Genomic DNA, 15,843 nt, shown 5'->3' with positions numbered 1-15,843 from the left:
AGTGGCGAAACCTAAAATGGAACAATTTCCATTTTAAATTACAAACTCTTACTATGCTTTATGGGAAGCAAACTCTAGAGTAAAAAAGGCATAATAAATTTTTTGGCCCTCCAACTTTACAGAAAAAGTTATTTTAGTTCTTTATTAAATTAATTTTAAAAATTTTAAAATATTAAAAAGTAATTTTATATTTTTAAAAATAATTAAATATTGACATGTCATCTATATTATATCTATGTATATCTCACGTCAAAAAGTTAAAATTGTTAATTTTTATTTATTTTGGATAATTTAATAAAAATAAGATTAAAGAATAAAAGAGGGAGGACTAAAATAAATTTTTTGTAAGGTTAGAAGGTAAATGAGTCATTATGCAAAAGAAAAAAGGAAAAAGGGAGAAGAAAAGGGTTTTGTCAAACGGTAAAAACAACAACAGACCACCTGGGTCAAACAGTTCAACACTAATGTGTAATGAGAATCGTTACGTAAGCAAACGGAAATCGTGGGCCCTATCTGACGTTTTCATCAAACGATGTCGTATCGTCATGGCCCGACTTCTTGTCACAGCGAGATTTGGACGGAGAAAAACCGCTGACGAGGTTAATTAAATTAATCAACAACCCAAAAAAAAGGAAAAAGAAAACGTAAAATATAAAATAAAAATAAAATAAAAAAAGGCAAATGGCAAACAGTAGTAATATAATTATATTAATTAATTAAATCCAAAGCAGCTTTGGATTTGTTTTTATTAAAAATTTTATATAATCCAAAGGCGAAGTATATATATATTTCTCTCTGTCTCTCTGTCCCCTTTGTTCTTTTTCTCTAATTTTCTCCTCTCGTTTTCTTCGCCGGAAAATTGCGTCAGTTATCACCGGCGAATTCCGATAAAAGGGAACTGTGTTTTAATCTACAGCGAGGTATCATCACTTTTCGCCTGAGAAATTATCTTGTTTGGAAACTTAAACTATTTTTTTAAAAGAATTTCTTTTTTCAGTCTGGTTTTCACTTTCTTTGTTCTTGGAAATTTTCACCGCAGATCTGGTGGATGAGAGAGATTTAGGTTTTATTCTTGTGTTTTTAACGGATTTTGTCTTGAATTTGTGATGAATTTGAGGAGAAGGATAGGAGTTTAGGGTCCTTTTTTGTTTGGTTGGTTTTTGATGGAAGAGCGATTGAGATCTGGTGAGCATTCGGGGGTTGTGGTGAAGAATAGGAGCCAATCGGGTTGTTTGATTGTCAGGAAGAAAGGGGATGGTTCGGGTGGAGCCGGTTCCACAGGGGCCCGTAAGATTTTCGAGCCTAAAGCAGATAAGAAGAGGTCTAGGATGATTATGAGTGACTCGGGTTCTAGCGATGAGCTAGTAATGCCACCTCGGAGGAGGGTTGGGCCGGAAACAATTCAAGTTTGTAATGGTTTAGCTATTTATGAAGAGAGTGAAATTGGTAGGAAGAGGAATAGGGAGGAGAGGATAAGGCCAAGTGAGGAATGTTTCATTGGTTGGAATGAGGAGGATTTGAGTGAGAGTAAGAGGAATAAGTTAGATGTGTTTGACTTTAATGAGTATGATGGACTTGATGAGGACGTGATTATGAGAAGGAACAGATTTGATTATGGTGGAGAAGAGGTTGGTGGGAGGAGACTGTTGGGATCAATGCCTGCAGTTGCTCGGATGAGAATTGAGAGAGAGTATGAGAGTGGTCCAAGCAGGCATGCTTTTCTTGAGAAAAAGAAGAAAAAATTGTACTTTGATCAAAGTGATGGGATAGGTCGGGATCATGATGATAGAAACAGGTTTAGGAAGGATAGGGATGGTGGTCGGATGCATTATCCCTTGTTGAGGGAGAGGTACATGGCTGATTCAGATGGACCCATCAGGGTTCAGGGCAAAAATGGTGTTTTGAAGGTAATGGTGAACAAGAAAAAGAAGGTTGGTGAGCCTTTGAAAAATTTTGATCACTTGGAAGTTGAGGAAGGGCGGAGTGGTTCAAGGATTGATGATATAGTTAGGAGGAACTTGCATGTTCTTCCATCATTGTACTCTGAGACAGAAGTTCTGGAGAAACCTGTTTCGTTTGGTAGGAAAGAGAAAAAGAAAGCAAATTTACCAAGGACACCAACAACTAAGAAGAATAAGGTCTCTGACTGTGATTCAGAAGACAGTGATACATCTCTGAAGCTACGACCAAAGGATACAGAAGCTTCTAACCTGACGAAGAGGGTAGGTAGCAAAGGGCAGAAAACTCAAGTTGAGCAACTTCAGCCTACCAGAATCAAAGAAGGAAAAGTTAGGCGTGGATGTGGCACAGAAAAACAGAAATTACGGGAACGAATAAGGGGGATGCTTCAGGAAGCAGGCTGGACCATAGATTATAGACCAAGGAGGAACAGGGACTACTTGGATGCAGTGTACATCAACCCTGCTGGAACTGCGTACTGGTCTATCATCAAGGCATATGATGCACTTCTAAAGCAGCTGGATGAGGAGGATGAGGGCAAACCCTATGGGGATGGTCCTGCATTTACCCCATTATCAGATGAAGTACTCAGCCAATTAACAAGGAAAACAGGAAAGAAGATGAAAAAGGAGATGAAAAAGAAGCGAAAAGATGAAAGTGGCAGTGAGAATGCTCAAGACACTGTTGCTAGGAAATCTTCAAGTACCAGGCATGAGGATGAGAGTATGGATAGCTTGAGTCATGAAGAGAAACTAAGTTCCTTCATGAAGGGTAAGTCATTCAAATATCGAGTGAATGACAACAATGGAAATGCAAAAGGTCAAAGTTCTTTCCATGTGCATGATAGCTATGAAAAACCATCCTCTATATCCAGTTCTCATATTCTTCATGGAAGAAAAAGTAGAAAACTTGGGAGATGTACCTTGTTGGTTCGTGGTTCTAATGTGGGTCTGAGTTCAGAGGGTGATGACTTTGTTCCATATTCTGGGAGAAGAACACTGCTTGCCTGGCTGATTGATTCTGGGGCTGTGCAGTTGAGCGAAAAGGTGCAGTATATGAATCGTAGGAGAACAAAAGTGATGCTAGAGGGCTGGATCACAAGGGATGGAGTCCACTGTGGTTGTTGTAGTAAAATCCTCACAGTTTCAAAATTTGAGATTCATGCTGGAAGCAAATTACGCCAACCATTTCAGAATATATATTTGGATTCTGGTGTTTCTCTCCTTCAGTGCCAAATAGATGCATGGAACAGACAAGTGGAGTCTGAGCAGATTGGTTTTCATTCTGTAGACGTAAATGGTGATGACCCCAATGATGATACTTGTGGCATTTGTGGAGATGGTGGGGATTTGATATGTTGTGACAGTTGTCCCTCAACATTTCATCAGAGCTGCCTCAATATAGAGGTACTTCTGCATGATTTTTGCACCAGCTATCTAGTGTTTTATATTTATAATGGTGTTGAGTCTCTTGTTTGCTTTTTTTTCTCTGAGTGTTCCTTGTAGACTTCTGGATCAGTTATAGAGATTAATGCAAGGTTTGTAGTTGAAGAGATTGCTCTTAGTGGTAGAGAATTTAGGGGATACTTGAAGTGTGACTACTCCAATTCATGGATCTTGGGTTCTTTAGTTTGCATAGATCATTTATTTATTTCTCTCCCCCGTCCCCCTTCCTGGCCCGATTCCAACTATCTTCTTGCTTCCTCTTGAGAAATAGCGATTGTGTTAATTTAATGGAGCTAATGACCAATTTGATCTACAAATGTTGTTTGGTAATACAATTTCTTTCTTTAAGTCGATAGTTATGTTCTTTTGAAGGTCTTAACTATTGAGCTTATCCCTAAATATGTTTAGAGCCAAACAGAATTTAAGGGAATTCTGAATAGTCCTTGGATTAGCTGTTGGACATGTAATTTACGCGGCATATATCTCTTTGCTTTCTATGACTTCTGGAAGACGTACCTTTTCCTGAATGTTTTTCCTAGCTGACTGTTCTTAGTACCTGCTCCCTCAGTTGGTATGAGCAATGTTTTTTATTTTAATGTAAGAAATATTTTTCAGTTGCTTAATGATGCTCCCATATAAAATATTTCAACTATGACCAATAAATATATTAATTGCTTTCTGTCTTACATTTTGATGACCTGAAAACTATTGGCTTTTAATTGCCTTCCAAAAGATGAAGTGAAAAAAGTTTATCCTTCTTACAGTATCTGCTGTTTTAAAAATTGAAAAATTATTTTGAATTTGTTCTCCTGGTTGAAAGTTTGCTTTTTTTGACCTTTGGTGCTTGTTGACTTATACTGATTAGTAGTTCTACATAACTTGGCTCTTGCTCGTTAACGATGCTGCGTAGTTTCACTTAGCTTTTACATATGCTCTTTCACAGTTCCTACCAGCGGGTGATTGGCACTGTCCAAATTGTATATGCAAATTTTGTAGTAATGGCAGCTGCATTGCTCAAGAGGATGAGATAACTGATTGCGCCCTTCTCACTTGCAGCCTGTTTGAGAAAAGATGTACTGATTCTCTTCCTTTTAGTGTTCTCAATTCTTTGCAGTTTGAAGTTGCTGTGTAGTTTCCTTGATTTCTTTTTCAATAATATTCTGATCCTTTCCACTTTTGCAGACCACAAATCATGCATCGAAGTGAGAGATGAGATTCATGTTGATTCGAACAGTTTAGTCCTTCCTTTTTGTGGGCAGACATGTAGAGAGGTAATATGTTTTTCTTCTGTTGGAATGCTGAATATTTTGATTAGATGTAAACCAAGAAAATGGGGAAAGAACTATCCTAGAAGCAATCATACCCTCTATATGTCATCTTTAATTGATGTTAAACCTATCTTACATCACATTGCCTAGAATAGAGTAATATATGTTATAAAGTAACTCAGGTTTATTCATGACATGAAGGTATTGGCATTTGTTACTATAGTTATGGGTAACTAAAATTGCTATTTGACCTTGATCCTCTGTTATATATGAACAGGTCATCAAGGTTTGTATATGTGTTTTCTGTTAGATTGTATATCATGCCATTTGTCTTGGGATTTTGTTTCTCTATTATTCAATTTATGCATATCAAAGTTTCATTTTTTATCTCTTTAATTGGGAAGTCATAATTTTTCTTTAAAATTTTTTAAGTGAGCAACACAACTTTTTGCTGTTGCTGTGGGTGAAACTGTTATCATGAAGTGTAGCAATAAAGTTCGTATTTGCTGCAGTGTTTGCTTTTTTATTTTTTTTATAAATGTTTAAGCAGAAAGGTTGGTTTGTAGGTGTGTGATATATCATTGTCTGGCAGTTTTAGTTGTATCTTATCTCATCATTTGATTCAGGAATTTGTTCTTTTAGGTTCTTTCCTAATTGAGTTGATGCATAATGAAAGTATAGATTCTCACTTTCTTTATTTTCCCTGAATAAAAGTTGGTATATTTTTTGCTTTTTTCTAGCGCCTTGATCTGGTTCCTGGCTTAACTGCTTTTATATCATACTATGAAGGCACTATGTTTAAAAATATGAAGTCACATATTAAGAAATATTTTTGTTGTTTCTACAGCTCTTTGAGCATTTACAGAAGTATCTAGGGGTCAAACATGAACTCGAAGCAGGATTTTCATGGTCTCTTATTCGAAGAACAGGTGCAGATTTGGATATAATTGCCAGAGGGCTTACGCAAAGGGTGGAATGCAATTCTAAACTAGCTGTTGCACTGACTGTGATGGATGAATGCTTTTTGCCCATTGTTGACAGGAGAAGTGGGATCAACATAGTCAATAATGTCCTTTACAATTGTGGGTAAGCATTTTGGTTGCTGAATTTTATTAGGATGTTGGTCATATTAGTTTCTCCATGATAGTGCTTGTCTAGCATATCACACTTATTTTTTTTTTCTTGATGTTAATTATTAGTCTCATTCTAATTTGTGAAGTGGGTTTTTGTTTATTTTATCCTGTGGTAGTTGAATTTTCCTGCTATGTTTATTAGATTATGTTTGATATATTAGCATGAACAGTTACTTCCAGGTTTGGATGAGCACAATGTATCAGTATGCACATTATGATTTCTTATTGCATTTCTTTTCATTTATAGATTTACTTTCAGAGAACTGTCCAATAATGATTGTATGTAGTATTATAGGTATTATAACAGTTTTCCAAATAATCCGAGGGATAAATTTCATATTTATGTGCTGTCTGATATATTTTATTCAACAGCTTAAAATTAACATTCAACAGCTTATGTTATGATTTTGGCTAATGTTATTTATCCATTTGCTGTTTTCTGGTTGGCAGTATTGTGTACTTGTTATAGTTACTGTGGTCGTAATGTTCTTTTCTGAACATCAAATATCTAACTATTTTCAATTTGCTTTTGCTGCTTTTATCTTTCAAGATCGAATTTCAACCGGCTGAATTATAGTGGCTTCTACACTGCTATTCTGGAGAGAGGTGATGAAATAATTTCTGCAGCATCAATCAGGTAAATAACATTTTAGCATCTGTAGTGCTGCACTTTCCCCCCTTGGACCCATAAAAATGTCAAACAAACATAGTGAAGACCGGAATCACTTATCAAAACACACTCACCTGACTTCTTGTTGGATGGGTGCATTACATGCATCTGGGCTATTAATCAAATGAACGCTTACCAATTTGGTATCTTATTGCTGTATGTAGGTTCCATGGAACTGAGCTAGCAGAGATGCCGTTCATTGGCACACGTCACATCTACAGGCATCAGGGAATGTTCCGACGGCTTTTCTGTGCTATTGAGTCGGTAAGCCGTGAGGATGGAGACGTTGAATTGTCTTTGTGTATATATATATAAATATATATCATGTTTGCCTTATGCTTAACTTTGTTGTTCCCTGCATCATTGATTTTGTTTGTTCTTTTGTTTTCTGAAGGCTCTCTGTTCTCTCAAGGTTCACAAACTAGTCATCCCTGCAATTGCTGAACTTACACATACATGGACTGCTGTTTTCGGTTTCACCGCACTAGAAGAGTCAGTTAAGCAAGAAATGAGGTCCGTGAATATGTTGGTCTTTCCTGGTATAGATATGCTGCAGAAGGTTCTATTGAAGCTGGAAAACATGGAGGCCACTGCTGTGACAGGTAATGCAAATGTTCCAATTGTTTCACATTTATGTTTTATTTACTGTTCTTAACTTCCTCAATGATTTGCCCCTCTAGGTGCTAAGTGTACTGAAGCGACACCTGAGGTGGCTAACGGATCTAAACCTGGTTCATCATCTGGGAATGATACTCAAGAATGTGATGATGGTGGTTTGAATCATTCTAGTCGGATAAATGGTAAAACTGAAGGTGCTGATTCAGATTCCCGATGTCCAAATGTTTCTGCGAATGATACTTGTGGAACCAGTAGTTCCTCAGATGCATCCCCAGATAGTAAATACAATGCTAACCCTAGCTCAAGCCATGATGCACTTAAGCTGCAGAATAAGGTAGGACTTGATGATCCCGCCGAAGATAATCAGTCCGATGATGAGACTGATTCACAGTCTGGGAACAAGGAAACCGAATCTGCTTCGGACAGTGAAAATTTTGCTACCTCTATGGACTATAATGCGGTAGACAAGGGAAATAAAATGGTGGTATCAGATTCTGCTATCGAGAAAAATACTGAATCCCGTGAAGATGGTGATATAGATATGGATGCTGTAGATGCAGTCGACAATGTTGAAGAAACTCTATCAGGGGACAGGCTAGCTGAATCATCTGTCGGAGAATCTGATGAACGTAACAGTCAGAGTGATACGACGAGTAAGGGTGTTAATCAAGTTGATAACGTAGCTGTTTCCGATGAACTTGAAGTTCGAGTCTCAGTTAAGGAAAACACACTTGCCGGTTCTGAGTCCAGGGAGACGTTAGCAATGTCGGCTTCCCCCGAGAAGGCTTTATTCTCTGGTACACGTACAAATTGTGATGCAATAGAGATGGAAACTAAATCAACGTTGGATCTTCGCAAAGATCTTTCTGGTTATTGTGAGGAGCATAATGTGTGTGATCAAGTGTCGAATTTACAGTGAAATGCTTACTCTTTGGGTTGTATTATGTAATTACCACAAGTTTTAGAAATGAAAAAGATTTAATTTTTTTTCTCCCACTGAAAATTTTTTTAATTAGTATCTCATTTCAATTTTTTATTTCGAGTTTTGTTCAAATTACATAATTAGTTTGCTTTTTTTTTAATGCATATTAAAAATTTATGGTATAAAAATGGGTTGAAAGAGTAAGTTGTTTCTTGTCAATTTATAAGAATAAATTATGATTATTGCTATTACTTTCAAATCTAATATATATATATATATATATATTTCTTTGGTTCAATTGGTTAACTTGTGAATCGGTTTTTAAATATTTTTAATTTTAAATAATTTATTAAATTGAATCAAGTAAATAGATTGGATTGATCAAATTGGTTAGATTAGGTATTTATGATTTAGTCAATTTAATCAATGATTTAATCTTGAAATATGAAACCACAAGATTATCGATTCAACCAAAGTTTTACTTTGATTTGTTACAAATTTTAATTTTAATTATGTTTTCACTTTTATCATTATATATCTATAATTAACTTTAATTTCTTAAATGGGTGTTATAAATTAATCGATATAACTCGGTTGAATAAATAATTAAAATATAATTTAATTGAGAAAATAAGTTATAAAGTGTTTCATTATTTATTAAATATCATTTTATATCGTATTCTTATTTGTAGTCTCAACATATATACACATAAAAAATTATACATATTTTTAAGTTTTTATTATTTTATGTTAACAAATGCATGTCTGAATAACGAATCAACTCAGCCCATGATTGGGTTATGACTCAATTGATGTCAGCATTTAACACCGTTAGTGTCAGGTACCAAATTGAAAAACGAAATAAAAATTTTAGGTATCAAAATGAATAAATTAAAAATACAGGGACTGTGAAAGTAAGGAGTCAAACTTGCTATTATCCCTATATGATATATGTAGACAAAGAATAGGAAAGAAATAATTCAGACAAAAGTATGCGCACCGACGGCGTAAGGTAGAGACAAGCATTACACGTGGCCTGCTCTGAAAGATCCACGCTAGCATCTGCTTAAGCTTTTTGACTTCCTTTGTCACTCCATTGCTAGGGTTTCTAATTTCTAATTTCTTCTGTCCTTTGGTTTCAGCGAACTGAGTCAGTCACCGGGACGATTTAACGAACGAAAGAAAGTTCACGATGGGGTCGATCCCCGATCCGGGTGAGTTAACCGAGTTAACTCATCCTAGTTTCGATGAGTTCCAGCATCAAACATCTCTTATGACGGGCTGCACTCTTATGTGGAAAGAACTCTCCGATCACATAAGTTCACTTGAGGCAAATCTGATTAGACAATCGGAGGCCTTGAAACGCAAAATCGAAGCACTAGACTCGGAGACCAAGACCTCACTCGACTCACTCAAGAAGCGAGAACTCAGCATCGACGACAGCGTCAAGATTGCAGTCAACCGAGTTGAGCTTCTAAAAAAAGATGCTTTGAAAACCTTAAACGACGACAATCCCGACGGAGAAGTTGACAACGGAGACGGCCTTTTGCAAATCCTGAAATCAACGTGTTTGAGAATGGAAGCTAAAGAGTTCTGGAACTTTGTCTCCGGCCGGAAGAAAGATATCGAATTATTAAGAGAGAAAATTCCAGAAGCTTTATCGGAATGCATCGATCCAGCGAAGTTCGTTATGGAGGCCATATCGGAGGTATTTCCGGTGGATGAAAGAGGGAATGAGAGAGGAAATGATTTAGGATGGGCTTGTGTTTTGGTTCTAGAAAGCTTGATTCCGGCGGTGGTTGATCCAGTGATCGGAAAATCGAGGATGCTGATTACGCCGAGTGTGAAAGAGAAGGCGAAAGAAATCGCGGAGACATGGAAAAGAAGCCTCGAAGAGAGAGGAGGGATTGACAATGTGAAGACTCCTGATGTTCATACTTTTTTTCAACACTTGATTACGTTTGGGATTGTTAACGAAGAGGAGTTGGAGCTTTATAGGAAGCTTGTTATTGGCTCTGCTTGGAGGAAACAAATGCCTAAGCTTGCAGTTTCGCTTGGCCTCGGTGATAAAATGCCTGGTATCTGGATTTTCTTCTCGTGATTGAATTACAGTATTTTCAAAACTTCTTATGAATTATGATTAAGTTTCTGTTAGTGAGAAAATGATTTAAGAGTTTCAAAAATGGCGCAGCTTATTAGAGGAGCTTGTGTTCTAGAAATTGGGTTTTTAACTTAAGCACTGGGAATGGGGATATTAATCTTCACTGTGATAGTGTAGCAAAAGTGCAGAATTAACTTAATTGTTGTAAAGATAAGTTTTTAGGGCATTTCATGAGCAGTATTGCTTGCATTTAGGAGTCTTGGATACAATGAGTATGATATATATTTTCTTTTTATCCTTGGATGGCTAGCTGGAATCAAAACTCATTGGGCATGTTGGTTGAATTTTGGCTGGCCATGGGTGCTTCTTCAAAATGAAGAATCCAAGCCGTAGTTTAGAGACGTAATTAAGTGACTCGTAATGAAGGATGTTACTTGGCTACTACTAATCTAACATGTTGGCAAAGCATTTGTCTTTTCTTTTGTAAGATTACATAATTTGGAGATGATTCATGCATGTGTATAAGCTCGCACGTGATTTGACTGGTCCTTCTATATAAAAATGTGTGTGTGTATGAAGGTATTTATACACATGGTCTTCTCATTATGTTGGTTGATGTTTTTGGAAGATAGTTTCTCTTCAGAGGAAAGATAGTTTCTCTTCAGAGGACCATTTACTTTTATCATTTTGGGACCTCGGTGCTGTGTCTTGTGAAGAGTTTACTAGCTAGTTGTTGTGGTTCAAAAGAATTAAGAACAAAGAACTTCATGTTGAGATGGGTAAAGCTAGATATTCATGGGGTTGGATTACTAAGAAAAATCTGACTTCAAAGGTGTTAGCAGTGCAGCCTAATGGATGTAACATCCATGACTCAAATAAGATTGAATGTCTAATTTTTATATCGATCTACGTTTAGGATAATTAATTTGTATGTTATTTTAACACTGTTAAATCCTTAACATGGTCAAGATTTCATTGAAAACATAGCTTTTGTTGATCCTTTCTATGACTATTTACCATAGTTAATTGGAACCTGACTCATTAAATTACAATTACAAGATTTAGTTTGTAATGCCTTTTAAGTTCTTTTCTGCAGACATGATTGAAGAATTGATCAGTAAAGGACAACAGCTTGATGCAGTTCATTTCACTTATGAAGTCGGCCTCGTTGACAGGTTCCCCCCTGTGCCCCTGCTAAAAGCTTTCTTGAAGGATGCAAAGAAGGCAGCTTCATCTATTTTGGAAGATCCCAATAATGCCGGCCGGGCTGCGGTATGCCGTTCTTTAGTCGTACTGATAATGGGTTTTATTCTTTACTGTTAGGGATATTCAATTATCCTTTTCTTTGCGTAAGCAGAGTGTTCTGTTCTTTTGTTTGATTGCTGTCATATATTCTTTGTGGCGGTTAATGGTATTGAGGCTCACTTTTTATTGTGAGGATTAGGGATGTGGGATTTTCTCTAGATTTTATCTAAGAAATATTCATAAAAGCTCTTCGCATATCTTTTTATCTCCTAATTAATCCCAAAAACCATGAAATAGGTGGTATTGACTATGGACAAATAGGTGGGAGAGAGTGTATACCTTAAAGTATTCTTCATTTCCAGCAGTTATGTTTCTACTAATAAGTAGTAGTTCTTGATTTATACAGCAACTTGCTGCACGCAAAGAGCAATCAGCACTTCGGGCAGTCATGAAGTGCATCGAAGAGTACAAACTCGAGGCAGAGCTTCCCCCAGAGAACCTCAAGAAACGCCTTGAGCAGCTAGAGAAGACCAAGACTGAGAAGAGAAAGCCATCCGCAGTTCCTGCTAACAAGCGAACACGGGCCAGCAATGGCGGTCCAATGCCTCCAGCTAAAGCTGGCCGTTCAACGAATGCATATGTCTCATCTTTTGCAGCACCACCGTCAATTGTCAGGTCTCCCTCACACCCTCAGTACCCTGCTGCAGTCCCAGCATACCCATCCCCCCCACCTGCCATTTACGGAACCCAAACCCCACCCACCTGTCCGTATATGTACTCACCAGAAGCAGCCACTCACCTAGCTGGTTCTTACCCTGGAGCTCCCATGAACTATCCTGCATATGGAGGGTATGGTAATGGTATAGCACCAGCATATCAGCAGGCTTACTACTGAGACGATGACTACTCTGGAGATTGTAACTACTGAGATGACGACTACCAACCGAGCTAAGTTTCTTTCTAAATGGTTTTTTTGCTTGTAATGACTAACCATTTTAATGGTAGCAATGCCTGTGTGTTAATTATTATAATTGTTGTGTGCTTCTTGCATTTGACATGGTGAGAAGCTGTATTTCTAATGTTGAGTGGAACTTATAGTAGTAGTAGGTGATTGTGAAGTAATGAACCATGTCTTGGAACTCAAAAGACAAAACCATCTAGGGTTAGTTGTAGAAATATGTTCTGTTTATCTGAGACTTTACATCCTCTTTTTTTTGGTTGCTTTCAAAATTCCAACAGAACAGAATGCCATTTGGAAAGGCTTTTTGGCAGTTTGATATTAAAAAAAAAAAAAAAAAAAAGTTCAATGATTTCCAGATGGTGTTTGATGAGAATTTTATTTAAATTTTGTTATTTTTTTCTCCAAAATATTGTTGTTTTGGGATTAGTTTACATTTTTTTTCATCAAATTGACTATTATTATTTAGTTAAAATTGATCTCTCCATATAAATGAATGAAGTTTTTAATAGGAATGACTAATTTATTCTTTAATTTAATATATAAGGACTAATTTAAAGGAGATAAAATACAATTTAATTTCTAATATATGCGACTCCATAATATTTTGGTGCGTTTTGAACTCACGTCCTCCTGTATTGATAACAATGTCGATGCTAATCGTTTTAACACTCAATCAGTAAATTGTTATAACTATTTAGTGCTTAATTTGAATTTTAGAATTGATTTGATTAAAATTAATAATACTAATAATAAAATTTAATTAAATCAAAATTTACCTTCGGTTAATGAAATGTAACTTTTGTCAAATAATTGAAAAACCTAAAGGCTAGCTTAGGTTAAAAAATGCGGTTAATTCTTGTGCTTTGATAAAATTTGATATTTAGTTGGTACATTTAAAAGTTAAAATTTAAGTCTCATTTTTTTAATTTAAAATTCTTAGTTCAATAATTAACTTTGTTAAATTTTTTTGTCAAAATTCTTCAACTTAGGCATATGAATTAAGCTGTCCTCGTATAATAGCAAAATATAAATTTATCAAGTTGATAAATCTTGATAGAAACTACAAAGGATAAAGATTAGGCTACAATTTTGAAATTAAAAATGCAAGAGGATTGGATTTTAAAATTTCAAAGTACAAGGATTAAATCTCAAACTATATAGAAATACAGGGATTAATAGCATAATTTAACCGCTGGCTTTTGCGTCCAACTTATAAATAATAATCACGGCCCCATAAATTCAGTTCATTTCTCAGCCTTTTCTTGGCTTCATGGCTTCTCTTTTTCTCTCCAGTTTTGTGCACCCATAGACTCCCATCAGTTTTAAGAGCTTAAGAGATTGTTCCCTGATCTAAAACTACGCTTTATTCATTGGAAAAAAAGCACCTCCAACCTTAAAATTCATAACTTGGTGGTCTTTGAAGAAGCAAATCTTTGTAGGCCTACCAACCGTTCGATGATTTGCCACTGAAAGCTTCTTCAATCTTGCCAGTTTTGGTCCTTTTCTGCCAACAACACCATATCCTAAATGGCGTTACATTTTCTTAGAAAAACCATTGCATACCCATCGATTAGGAATTCCGGGTTCCTTACGAGGCTGCGTAGTTTCAGCTCAGTGTTCCCTCCAATTATCAATAAGGAAGATACCAAGCCGACCAACTACTCTAGTAAGATTCATCTTTCTCCTTTGTTCAATGATTTCTCTTTTAAATTGGGTTCTAATGATATTGAGCTCGTGGATGATGAAACCTGGAGAGTCTCGTCGGGTTTAGCTCATGCTTACAAAGGGTTTGATGGGGAAATGGAAACACTACCCTATATGGAAGCAGTTAATCACAGGGTAGATAATGGTTCTCCTATAAGTGAAGATGATCAAGACTTCGATGACATAGATAATATGAGAATCCGGGGTAAGCTTTTTTATAAAATCGATCGTGGTTCCAAAGAGTTTGAGGAGTATGCTTATGACTTCCATAGGAAGAAAGGTCCCAAGAACAAGGATGATCGCAGAGAAAGTAAAAATAAGGAGTCTTTGCATAAGAAAGATGATCCAAAAGAAAGCAAAAGGCTCGAGAAGTCAAATGTTAGACTACTTAAAGATGTTAAAAATGGAAGTGTTAGAAATATTCCTGACAAAGTGGAGGTTTGTTCGGCTGAGAAGAAGTTGAGAACTCCCACTTTTAATCAACTAACTGGTCCTTATCATGAACCATTTTGCCTTGACATTTACATATCGAAAGCATCGGTTCGCGCCTGCATCATTCATCGGGCCACTAGCAAGGTTGTTGCCGTAGCTCATTCCATTTCTAAGGACATGAAAATTGATTTAGGTTCCACTAGAAATGCTTCTGCTTGCGCTGCTGTGGGTTTGATTTTGGCTCAGAGAGCATTGGATGATGATATACATGATGTTATTTACACACCAAGGAAAGGGGACAAGTTAGAGGGGAAGCTTCAGATAGTTCTTGAATCTATTATCGATAATGGAGTAAATGTGAAGGTTAAACTTAAACAAAGAAGACCCAAGAAAGCAGTGCAGGTGTCTACCACTTAAGTGCATTTATCTGGCTGTCCTGATAATATATTGGCTATGTTTTCGGTTTGCATTCTAAAGTTCTCGAGTTTGCTAAATGAAATCACTGTCCTAATGATGCAATATTAATTCATAGCAAGTAGATGCTTGTTCTTTCTGTTTCATGGTAGAAAGGATCAGTAGTTCTACAGATTTTCTGCCCTAGTAAATGTACATATGCTCACTTTGTAAATGTTTGATTATTTGCGGGTTAATTGATGAAGCAGCTTCTTCTTTTTTTTGTTTCTTAAAGTATTTATGTCTGGATTCGACATATATTTAGATGTGGAAAAGAAGACTAATATAAGGCCTCTAGGAAATGAATGCTAGAAACCAAGCATAACGAAATAGAATGTATTTATATTTAGTGTAGTGCACCAGAACCGTTAAAGGCAGACACTGAGTAGTGTAAGAAACTGATGATTGAAAGTTACCTACAATACTATGTGGAGCTTAGACATCTTTTTGGTGTACTTTCTCTGTAATAATTTTGAACATTTACAGGCCTTTGCTAAGTGCATCATTAAATAGAATCCTGGTTTGCATTGGCTGGAATCTAGGGATCCATGATAAAGCTGCCACTGGAGCCAACACAATAACTCCAAATAGTATTTCATAGAATCGAGCCAAGGAAACCAGAGTCCCAGAGTCTGGTATGCCGAAGAAGGGGTCGAAATACCTGAGCAATCTATATAAGTCCCCAACCAGTAGGAATAAAAGCCAATAGACTGGTGAAAATATCAACATATTTCTAAAAAGATATAAAACTTGGTGCACCCCTTTTTCTAAAACAAAGAAGAAGTTTATATTTCCATTGACAAGAAATAAACTTAACTAATTTATATGTCAAAAAATGAGAAAACAAAGGTCAAATATTCATGAATTTAAAACATGCAATGCAATTTGGGAATTTTTATGTTATATTCTAGAGATTTTTCTGTTTTAAGGAT

General features: G+C 36.2%; 3 protein-coding genes across 4 annotated transcripts; all 3 read left to right on the top strand.

Annotated features, from left to right (window-relative positions):
* The first annotated feature begins 700 nt into the window (after positions 1-700).
* On the top strand, positions 701-8,096 carry LOC108476025 (uncharacterized). Of its 2 annotated transcripts, XM_017778075.2 has the most exons (9): positions 701-920; positions 1,040-3,365; positions 4,348-4,477; positions 4,587-4,675; positions 5,520-5,758; positions 6,356-6,442; positions 6,640-6,739; positions 6,870-7,077; positions 7,156-8,096. In XM_017778075.2, the coding sequence occupies exons 2-9, from the start codon at positions 1,164-1,166 to the stop codon at positions 8,010-8,012; spliced, it is 3,912 nt and encodes a 1,303-aa protein (XP_017633564.2). In that variant the 5' UTR covers positions 701-920; positions 1,040-1,163; the 3' UTR covers positions 8,013-8,096. The 2 variants fall into 2 exon arrangements, with proteins under 2 accessions (XP_017633564.2, XP_017633563.2); XM_017778074.2 differs by having other exon boundaries at positions 701-3,365.
* An 887-nt stretch (positions 8,097-8,983) lies between these two features.
* On the top strand, positions 8,984-12,537 carry LOC108476140 (FRIGIDA-like protein 4a). The gene is made up of 3 exons (XM_017778248.2): positions 8,984-10,093; positions 11,213-11,388; positions 11,768-12,537. Exons 1-3 carry the CDS (start codon positions 9,208-9,210, stop codon positions 12,254-12,256), a joined length of 1,551 nt encoding a protein of 516 aa, XP_017633737.1. The 5' UTR covers positions 8,984-9,207; the 3' UTR covers positions 12,257-12,537.
* Positions 12,538-13,571: 1,034 nt separating this feature from the next.
* Positions 13,572-15,145, top strand: LOC108475443 (uncharacterized). Its single transcript, XM_017777403.2, has one exon. The coding sequence runs from the start codon at positions 13,850-13,852 to the stop codon at positions 14,873-14,875; it is 1,026 nt and encodes a 341-aa protein (XP_017632892.1). The 5' UTR covers positions 13,572-13,849; the 3' UTR covers positions 14,876-15,145.
* The last annotated feature ends 698 nt before the right edge of the window (positions 15,146-15,843 follow it).

This window comes from Gossypium arboreum, chromosome 3 (assembly GCF_025698485.1).
Source record: "Gossypium arboreum isolate Shixiya-1 chromosome 3, ASM2569848v2, whole genome shotgun sequence".
Taxonomy (NCBI): domain Eukaryota; kingdom Viridiplantae; phylum Streptophyta; class Magnoliopsida; order Malvales; family Malvaceae; genus Gossypium; species Gossypium arboreum.
Note: the sequence above shows the minus strand (reverse complement) of the source record. Positions and strands in the feature narration are given on the sequence as shown.

What these genes read in the sequence shown, in the direction of transcription:
- LOC108476025 (XM_017778075.2), top strand. Translation starts at nt 1,164, where the DNA reads ATGGAAGAGCGATTGAGATCTGGTGAGCATTCGGGGGTTGTGGTGAAG. An exon ending in AGAGCTGCCTCAATATAGAG is followed by an intron (nt 3,366 to 4,347) that starts GTACTTCTGCAT and finishes GCTCTTTCACAG; the next exon opens with TTCCTACCAGCGGGTGATTG. An exon ending in CAGCCTGTTTGAGAAAAGAT is followed by an intron (nt 4,478 to 4,586) that starts GTACTGATTCTC and finishes CCACTTTTGCAG; the next exon opens with ACCACAAATCATGCATCGAA.
- LOC108476140 (XM_017778248.2), top strand. Translation starts at nt 9,208, where the DNA reads ATGGGGTCGATCCCCGATCCGGGTGAGTTAACCGAGTTAACTCATCCT. An exon ending in CCTCGGTGATAAAATGCCTG is followed by an intron (nt 10,094 to 11,212) that starts GTATCTGGATTT and finishes TCTTTTCTGCAG; the next exon opens with ACATGATTGAAGAATTGATC. An exon ending in ATAATGCCGGCCGGGCTGCG is followed by an intron (nt 11,389 to 11,767) that starts GTATGCCGTTCT and finishes TGATTTATACAG; the next exon opens with CAACTTGCTGCACGCAAAGA.
- LOC108475443 (XM_017777403.2), top strand. Translation starts at nt 13,850, where the DNA reads ATGGCGTTACATTTTCTTAGAAAAACCATTGCATACCCATCGATTAGG.